Source organism: Cibotium barometz, chromosome 2 (assembly GCF_041138505.1).
Source record: "Cibotium barometz isolate CiBa-2024 chromosome 2, ASM4113850v1, whole genome shotgun sequence".
Taxonomy (NCBI): Eukaryota; Viridiplantae; Streptophyta; class Polypodiopsida; order Cyatheales; family Cibotiaceae; genus Cibotium; species Cibotium barometz.
The window spans coordinates 14,466,113-14,475,861 of NC_141047.1; the positions used below are offsets into that span (position 1 = coordinate 14,466,113).

Genomic DNA, 9,749 nt, shown 5'->3' on the forward strand with positions numbered 1-9,749 from the left:
ATAACGACCTCGTGAAGGAGCTTCTTCTAGGGGGAAGAAAGAGTTTTTTTTAGTTGGAGGATTTTTATTTGCTGTTGAAGTATCTGTATCTTGTGGATAGGGCGATGGGAGATTTTGTCTGGAGAAGACTTGGGTTCTATCTAGAGCAAGGGACTGCAGTTGAGGGAGAGAGTTCTGTGTGGGAGTTAGTGTCCCAGAATCTCCCACTGTGCACCACTCTTGGATACTTGGAAGAGCCAAGGATTGCTCAAGCATCTCCACGTTGTACTGGCCAGACAAGCCTGCAGACAATTTCTATTGATTATATGGTTGATGATGAGCTTGTACACATTTGAGCATACATGTTTGGATTTCCTTGTGGTCATGAGAGTGTTTCTTTTGATCTGCTGTTTGTTTCCTTCATCTACTCAAGATTAAGGCTTTATTACATGTTATACAGTCTTATTTGAATATCCAGAGGATCAAAGTGTGTGATATGAAGGTTTTCTTTTGTGTTTTGGTTCAATTTATGTTGAAGGGAAGGAGTTCTCTGGGTTAAGAGACTACTAGTGAGAGTTAACTTTGGTTGAGTTTGGTTTGGGGACAATTAGCCTAAGTAAGGGTTGATTCTGAGTCATCCAAACATCACAATGATCAGCATATGGTATAGGGATGTTGTGCTAACCAGTATTAGTTGATGAAAAGTGATTCTATGCATAAGCTGACAATTCTGAACCTATTTGAGGACAACAGACAAAAGGTTTACTGTCTTATAGTGTGTCAGCAGTCTGACACAACATGTCAGCTGGTTGCTTCTGAGGTTTGGGATTGGTCTTGTTTAAGTGTTTAGAGATCCCTGTGGCATCAGCTAACTCAGAGGAGAGTTTTAATGTCAACTAGGTTCTACCCATTCAAAGAAATAGTCAACAGAGAGCTTGTGAGATGATATCTTGCCTAGTTGAGTGATATCTGAGGGTTTATAGCTAATAGAGGATATGTTAAAAAGGGTCAAAATTGCTGTTGATTTCGGAGGCAAAAGTCAGACAAAGTCTGACTTGTCTGAGTCAACCAAGAGAGTGTATTGTCAAATAGAGGTCAAGTGAGGTCAAGTGACTAGTTCTGAAAGGTTTTGAGACCTATTTGTGAAGCTAAGGACATCTTGGGATTCTGAAGAGTAGATTACAGATAGAAAATAGAGCGTTGACTTTGGAAGCAAGTTCTAAGTATTTCTGCATCCGCTGGAGGTGTGTTTGGTCAATTGTGCATCAATTATGGTCCTCTTCAGGAGAGGGTGTTAGGTGATAGATCAAAGACATTGGAGGTCAGTGCTAACCTTAGAGGACAACTGAGTCAACAGCTAAAGTCATTGGGGTGGTTAGGAGGGCAATGAAGTATCTTCTAGGGCAGCTGAGGTCCAGGAGGTAGTGGCTCATTGCTTCTGGTGCCTTCTTTGCGTTTGTTGGGGTTTAGTGCTTGTGATAGTCTCATCTCACAGTGGTTTGCTTCGGACGAAGCTATAGAGGCAGTATCTCTTGAAGCCATCAGCATCGCCGTCCATTCAACAAGAACCCGACCATAACAATGTAATGAATAGCCCTTCTAATTGTCAGTGTGCGAGAAAAATGATTTTAAACATACACATTTCCTTTCACGTTTTCTCCGACCAGAAATTTAAAGAAACAAACCTTGCTTTTTTGGATTTCATTATTGCTTTCTGATGATTTAGAGCTACCTCTACCTTCAATTTGAACCGGCAATTTCATAAACTGATTGCATGAGGCGGCAGACCAGAAAACTTTTCCACCACTTGGATTCTGCAAGCTCATCTGCCATGTGTTTATTATTGCTGTGCTTTATGTATTCATTGCCACTCCTGATGTAGCACATGTCTCTGAGGTGGAGAGGGTCCCTTCATACAAATCCCTTGAAGAAGCCATACTAAACAGAAAAAATGCTATCATTTACTGGCCAAGAAGCTGACTGTACATATCGAGATACATGCAGGTTGCTTCTATGCCATGCAATGCCCACTTGGGCTTCACACCAAGGGAGCTGAAAGACCCTCACTTTTGCTTGTGAGCATGCAGCACTTCTTCCAGGGCAAGAGATCTAAGTGGGCCAGCATTGCAAATAGTCACTCAATCAAGTGGGTTGAGAAGTAATACCAGTAGTACATCAAAGTGTTGATGAATGCATGAAGTTGCTCAATAACAGAGTCATAAATATGCATGACAAAAGGTTAAAAGAGACAATGAGATATAGCTAGCATACATAACATACATAAACATGACAAATAAAGTCCAACTGTGAAGCCTCAAGGCTCAGTAACACCCATTTGCACTTCCTGCTAAGACATGGACCACCTGCTTTGCACAACATTTAAGGATAGCTCTGTCGATTAGGTGTGCATATTGCAGAAGAAACACCACTGCCCCCAAGTACCGGATAGATTCAACAAGAGGTAAATGTGGTTGTGGGAGTGTGTGCACATGTGCCTGTGATTTTGCAAGTGAGGAAGTGTTAAATGGCTCCTTGTTGTGACATCCAACATTAGTATCCTGGGGCTGTTGAAAAATCCCAAAAGAATAAATAAAGGAAATAAATCTGCTGAGCTATATACACAGCCCAGCCCACAGCACAGTGTTCCTGATTAAATGCACAAGGTTTCCTCCAAAAACGCTGCGGATGCAAACACCTACTCTTTGCCAGACAGATAACTGCACTCTCAAACTTCACGATCAACTGTCCCAATACATCCAGCAAAGGTGGGCGCATGAATATGAATCTTTCTGTTTTCTGTACACACAGTGAATGGCACATGCATATCCCTGGTGAAGGTCCAAAAAGAATGTTAAAAAATTGAGGTGAGAACCTAGGGAATTGTGATAACCCTTAAGCAGAGCTCTAAATGCCAATCTATCATGCTAGACTATGAGCACCAAAGGCTTGTTACCATAAACAGGGTAGTCTTTGTCTTAAATTTCTGCGCACTTGCTATCACCTCTATTGGAGCATGAAGGCAAAATGGCCCTGCCCTGGCTCTGCAACTCCATGCATGGCTCAGGATAAACACATTCAGAATATCCTTCCACAAATGAGCAGTTCCAAATATGAGTCGATGCCGTTACATTTATGGAGATGTTTGTCAGAAAAATTTCCCGAAAAGGCAACCCCTCGATACCCTGAAAATTGCCTGCTCGTGTGACATTCCAACCCACCACATTTTCGATCGCTATCCTCTCCACATCTGGTAGAGCATCAGGGTCATAGTTGGAATCAGGATGTTCACCATAAAAACTTGTGAATTCAATAGCCAACTTGGCATTTGAAATGCTGATGTTCGAGATGTATATATCTTTCACATAACCACCCCTCCCTCTTGCAGTCTTCACGCGGATCCCTGCGCTTGCATGGGTAACTACCATGTCATCCACATAGACATCTGAAACCCCCCCAGACATTTCACTGCCCAGGGCAATGCCTGCACTTGAACGAGTATCCCCAGTGATGCGGCGAATCACAATATTTGAGCTTGGACGGCCATACGCAATACCATATTCATCCCAACCGCTCTTGATTGAGATCAGGTCATCTCCATTGCTGATAAAGCAGTCCTCTATGCAAACATCAGAGCTTGAATCTGCAGAAAAAATCCCACAGAATAAATGGGCATTTTTTGTTAATGTTAGCTTACAAATTGGGACAGCAGTCATCATCCAAACACTGGAATCAGGATTGGGAGCAGGGAGCAACCTCATTCACTCACAAGACTTCGGATGCAAGGGTATGCCTAGGCAAAGACCTTTTGTGAAGTCACATTTCCCAAAATTACATCAAAAGCGGCAAATTACTTCAGACATACCTGGATCAATTCCATCCGTGTTGGGTGATTCCCGTGGGGCTAGAATGGTGACATTCTGAACCAGAACATTCCTTCACAAACCCAACAAACAAGAAGACCTTGTAAAAGCATTGTCATGAGCACGATACTAAACTTGAAACAGCATTCCAGGAATAGTTGCCAAAGAGTATACAGAAAAGACTTATGAGATTAACTTGCAATATACAGGATGGATGTTCCAAAATGGCGAATCTTTGAATGTCAAGTTTGAAATGATGATGTCCTCCGAGTCCACAAGTTCAAGCAGAGGACCACGGGTGAAATCTAGACTCTTGTTGTGGTACAATTCCCACCATACTGCCCCTTGGCCATCGACGGTTCCATTGTCACCTATAAGAAGCCCAGCCCCTTAAGTGATTGAATCCATGCTAAGAACACACACCTGCTCAGATAACATTTATTTAAGCTCTTGTTTGCCCACCTGTGATTATAACATCGGTAAGGTTGTGCCCGTATATAAGGCTCATGTGCCTTCCACCAGGCAGCTCTCGTCCTCGCCCATACGAGGGCAGTGGATCAATGACTGGCCACAAATTTGGGTCCTGAAGTTTTGAAACAAAATGTACTTAAAACTCTGGAGTTCTGCAATAAAACACACATTAGTTTTATGGCCTGGAGCCTCTTGAGGCATTTAATACAGAGAACTATAAGAAACCTCACTAACTAAATGTAAACAGACCTCTTGCTTGAGCTTAAAACCTTAAGCACTAGGCTTAAGACATGTGCACCACTCCCCTACTCCAGAAATCAGTAAGACAAGATGTGCATAACATGTGGATCTGGACAAGAAATAGGGCATTTTAATCATAAATCCCAGCATTTTTTTTATGGATTTTTGTCAAAAATCCCGGATGACTTTCAAGGTTGCCTTTACTTTTCGTCACTGGAGCCCAATTAGCAAGAAGCTAGTTAGTGACATGGAGCATCCAAGGATGAGTTTATGCAGTGAGAACAAATGCGATAAGGAGCAGGGGAGGAGGAGACAGAGTGTGTACCTGCGATCCTAGTATGACCGCATCCTTGTCCAGAAACAATGTGAGATGGCTGATAAGCTGGAAGCTTCCTGTTAGCCACTTTCCAGCAGGAACGTAGAGCTGGGCGCCTCCTTTGTCCGCAAAAGAGTTGAGGTAGAAGATCGCATTCTGGAATGCATGTGTGTTGATGGTCACCCCATCGCCCACCGCACCGAATTCGGTGATTGTCACACTATGCGGCCTTGGATACTTCGCCAGTTCATTGTTGCACACATCCTTGATGCTGCGAAGACTCCTTGGAAAGCTTGTAGCCAAGGACGCGGCCATGGCAAAGGTACCCATAACCCCATAGAGAAGGAACATCCGGGCAAGGAAAGCCCGCAGGAGCGCTCCTTGGATCCCCTACAATGCAGCATTTGACATGTGATTAGCTTCAAGACCACGTTTGATGCACGTTGGTAGTAACAGAGGCGAGGGTGCCCTCATCTCATATATCAAGACAATGCAAGTCCCCCCATGAGAAGGGATCGGCCCCTGCGCTCGCAATCTCCCTGATTCCGGATCAAATCACCCTAGCTTTGCCTGTTTTGTAATGCTGCACAAAAAACAGGCAAGACTTACTTGGATCTTCTTCATGGGCGATGTCGCAAGAGCCGGGAATCGTGCAGCATGTGCAGCACTACACCAGAGAAACCTCCGAGAGAGAGAGAGAGAGAGAAGAGAAAGATTAGCTGGTCGCCATTGCCCAAGTACGAGAGAAAAGAAATAGCGGGACAACCTGGCCTTGCCCAAAACATGCGTTTCCCGAAGAGAGAGAAAGCCGCCCACCTAGCACTGAGAGCACTGGCGCTAGGCAAAATGTGGGTTAAAAACTTAATTGAGAGAGAACAGAGAGAAAGAGAGAGAGAGAGAGAGAGAGAGAGAGAGAGAAAAGAGACTGTGCTGGCACTAAAGCTTTTGTGTAGACAACGTACCGGGAAGTGTACGCCTGTCCAATGAATTACCGGTTCAGCCAGTCAATCACGAACTAAATCAGAAAGAACATACAGTTGATGTGGAGAAATTTGCAATAATAACCTTACTTTTTAAAATTTTAATACTGTTTTCATACGATTCTTACTGTTTTTTTTCTTCCTTGTATGTATTGATTCAACACTCTAATTGACTTTACAATCTAATTGACTTTACATTTATGTATGATATGCTTATATTTATATTGACTTAACACACCCCTTAGAAGGGCTTGGGCAACACTATTTGTGACACACTAGACATACACATTTCCTCTTCGCCTCTTAGCTAGTAGGAAATTTGAAGGAAATACACTTATTTTTTAAAATCCTACACTATTTTGGCCATTTTCACTGTAGGCTTAGTTCCACCTCAACTAAATTTGGACCGGTCATCTTGGATTTTGAACTGACTAAAAAGTTAAGCTAAAGCAAACCTTTTTTTCGAACACTATTGGGCAACAAGGCAAGAGGATCTACTCCTTTTGCCCCACCTTCTCGCACTTAAATTTTCTCCGACGATTTGGAAAAAAACTATACGTTTAATGTACTTCCACCATTAACTTATGAGCCTATTCTTCACTTAATGCAATCAAGGTTTAGCATAAACACTCATTGTGCAATACCCTAATTTATATTTCCCTTAGCAATGGATAGCTTTGTTTTCTTTGCAAAAAAAACAATGCAACGATAATTTCAACTAATTTACTTCTTTCTCTTGGTTACCCTTTTCCATATCATGGGTCTCAAGCTTGATTCTAGAACTCCACATATCATGACTCTTTCCTTTAATCAAACATGTAGGTAATGACCCTTTGTCATTTTTTTGGATAGAAACATAATTTTTGTGACACTTAACATGGTTCGGAATATTTTTGAATTCTTTCTTTTTACTGACAACCACTATAGATTCCAAGCAAGTTTTCCAAGGACGTGCCTCCCACATGAGAGCATCTTTCACCTCTCTCTCTCTCTCTCTCTCTCTCCACTCATTTAGCATACTTGGGACACATATAGCATTGTGTGCAAGTTAAGACTAGAGGTACCCCATGAAAAGAGACACATTACTTGAGATACTTTTCATAAACGTTTAGTTTTCTAGCTTGACTAGTGGAAGAAGGTGTTACCAACTCTAAAGATGAGGAGAGAAATGATCTTTTGTAAAGCATTCAACAACTTTTTCCCTCATGTAGAATGCCAAAATATCAATCAATGTAGTCATGTGGGAGCATTATTTTTGAAGTTATGGCTTTTACATTACTATACAAAAATTGCTCACACATAGATGGTCTTAGAAGAGAACAAGCATGAACACTCTTACATATAGATAGAATTTTTTCCTTGAAATGCATGCCTTTAAAAAACTCCATAGAGTTTTGAACTTTAAATACACCAAAAATATGAAATGTTGAAAAAGCGATAAACATTTGCTTAACAAATCAAATCCGAAAGCTTTTTAGCTCATATACCTTAAGCTTTCACTCATATGTGTAATGGTTTAGGGTTTAGTTAACTATAATGTTGTGAGGAAAGTGATTCAAAAGAAAGGATGGCATATCTTTGGCATCTCTGAAATCAATGATGCACACATGGCAATACATGTTACATTTAAGCATTATCCATGTTTGGTTTTAGCCTAGTTAAACTAGAAGATCTTTGTAAAATTGAATGTTTTTGGACTAGTGAGTGAAACCTAAGCTCGAGTGCTTCAATTAGCTTGATTGCCATTGTATGGTTATTTCATAACCAAAAACTTGCCTTTAGAATATAGATAGATTGATGTTCTAAAAGCAATTGTTAGAAGCATGTTCATATTTAGGATTATATCATCTTCCAAAGATAATGAAGGTATTTTTAAGGAAATCTAAGCATAAAATATATGAATCTTGTTAAGTTCAAGTATAAGAATCCACATAAATGTTCCCTAATTTTGAAGGTGAGACCTTCTATCATGTAGAGTTTACCACCTCTCTACTTCTTAAAAAAATAAGTATACATATTTGATTTAGGAGTTAACAAATGTCAATTAGTACAATACGATCATAAGTCTCGCATATCTTTTATTGATATTCTAAAAGTTTTTTATCCAACATAATTATTCAAAGTGAGTAGTAAAGGAGGTCAATATTTTGTGTTCAACATGTTAGATATTAAAAAATGTAAACACTATGTGATGAGAGAGAGTGTCTATTTTCACCGCATATACCATACATTTTCCTAATTCAAGGTTGACCTTTGTATTATTTATACAATATGGTGCTATGTAATGTTGATCGGCTCTATATGAGTTCCAAGTCGTGGCCAAGATTAGTTGCATAGCGAGATAGGAAGCCCAGCATAATGTCAACCCATGTAGGTGTCCCAAAGGCCTTGGGCTGCCAATCATTTGTGAAAACCTAACCCTATGTACAAAGGCAACATTGTACGTGTGAACCTCATTATTTGGCTTGGTGAATGGAGAAGTTCCCTTAATCTTTCATGGCAGTTAACCTCTTCTTCTCTCACTATTTGGCTTGGTGAATGGAGAAGTTCCCTTAATCTTTCATGGCAGTTAACCTCTTCTTCTCTCATCTTCTTGCCCATGTATGTAAGTATGTACCTTTGTTGCGTGTATGCTCTTGCTTGTTAGTATGTACCTTTGTTGCGTGTATGCTCTTGCTTGTTAGTATGTATGTGTGGTGTGATTGTGTGCACTTTCTTGCTTTGCATCATGCACGCCTTGCTAGTTTGCATTCTTGAGTGTATTCATGCTTGCATTGAGAGGGAGTGAGTGAGAACACATGAGTAGTAGTAGGGAGAGGTAGCTGTCTCCATGGCTTCTCCTCTTTTCCATAGTAGAAGGGAGAAGTACCATTTGACTCTCCTATTTGTAGGATGTCTCCATGCCCTAGCCGGGTTCTCTAGGTTGTTTCCTTAGTCCTATATAGCAACAATGAGTAGTAGTAGGGAGAGGTAGCTGTCTCCATGGCTTCTCCTCTTTTCCATAGTAGAAGGGAGAAGTACCCTTTGACTCTCCTATTTGTAGGATGTCTCCATGCCCTAGCCGGGTTCTCTAGGTTGTTTCCTTAGTCCTATATAGCAACAATCAAGAGGTTCATACCTCTCTTGAGGATCGCTTCTTGTGAGTTGAGTGACGAGGCTAAATGCAACCGGAATCTTATTCTAGGAATTGATTGTGGAAGAGTAGAGAATTAATTCAATCATAAAAACCATTGCTTGTAAGCTTCAACTAAATCAAATCAATTGGAATTTAAACACTTAAACAAAATTAAAAATACTTAGCTCATAGACCATATTGGGTGCAATCTTCCCCCCTCTTGTGCGTGGCCTCTCCCCACACAAGAGTATTTCTTTATTAGCTTTCTTTTTCACCAAAATTAGGCCATAGCCCCCAAAATATACAAGATGTGCTTTTTAGAGAGCACGGCACTCTTCTTTAACAAAAATAGAGTGTCAAATTGGGACTAGGGTAAAGCCATAGGCTTTAATAAATTCCACATAAATAAATGTATCTTTCCTAAAGTTCAAAATGGAAAAATCATTTGATAAGTTTACAAGCTACTATGCTTGCCAAAAATGAAATGTGATGAACCAAGACATTTCTTCCAAAGTAAACTCTTCAATTTCCATAGTCTTCATCACCTGAAAATATAAGCCTAATTAATTATTAAATTAATCCCACAAATATTAAACAGGCACAAATCATCACCAACTCATGACTACCAGCCGTAAGTACCCCACGAATCACCCTGCCATATAAACCTAACTGAAATAATCATAGGTGGCCTCAAACATACGTCATATACCGCACGTATTAATATTTATAGTGGTGTCACCCACGATATTAACCTAGCCGGCATGACGCAAGAGTAATCTAGGCGTCCC

At 40.6% G+C, this 9,749-nt stretch overlaps 1 protein-coding gene across 2 annotated transcripts; it reads right to left on the reverse strand.

Moving 5' to 3' along the window:
- Positions 1-2,240: 2,240 nt before the first annotated feature.
- On the reverse strand, positions 2,241-5,759 carry LOC147640686 (putative polygalacturonase). Of its 2 annotated transcripts, XM_086814250.1 has the most exons (7): positions 5,476-5,759; positions 4,876-5,256; positions 4,302-4,422; positions 4,036-4,210; positions 3,842-3,912; positions 2,933-3,619; positions 2,241-2,807 (listed from the first exon to the last, which is right to left on the reverse strand). In XM_086814250.1, exons 1-6 carry the CDS (start codon positions 5,488-5,490, stop codon positions 2,955-2,957), a joined length of 1,428 nt encoding a protein of 475 aa, XP_086670376.1. In that variant the 5' UTR covers positions 5,491-5,759; the 3' UTR covers positions 2,241-2,807; positions 2,933-2,954. The 2 variants fall into 2 exon arrangements, with proteins under 2 accessions (XP_086670376.1, XP_086670372.1); XM_086814246.1 differs by having other exon boundaries at positions 2,241-3,619.
- Positions 5,760-9,749: the final 3,990 nt, after the last annotated feature.

What these genes read in the sequence shown, in the direction of transcription:
- LOC147640686 (XM_086814250.1), bottom strand. An exon ending in TACCGATGTTATAATCACAG is followed by an intron (nt 4,211 to 4,301) that starts GTGGGCAAACAA and finishes GGCTTCTTATAG; the next exon opens with GTGACAATGGAACCGTCGAT. An exon ending in CACGGATGGAATTGATCCAG is followed by an intron (nt 3,620 to 3,841) that starts GTATGTCTGAAG and finishes TTTTTTCTGCAG; the next exon opens with ATTCAAGCTCTGATGTTTGC.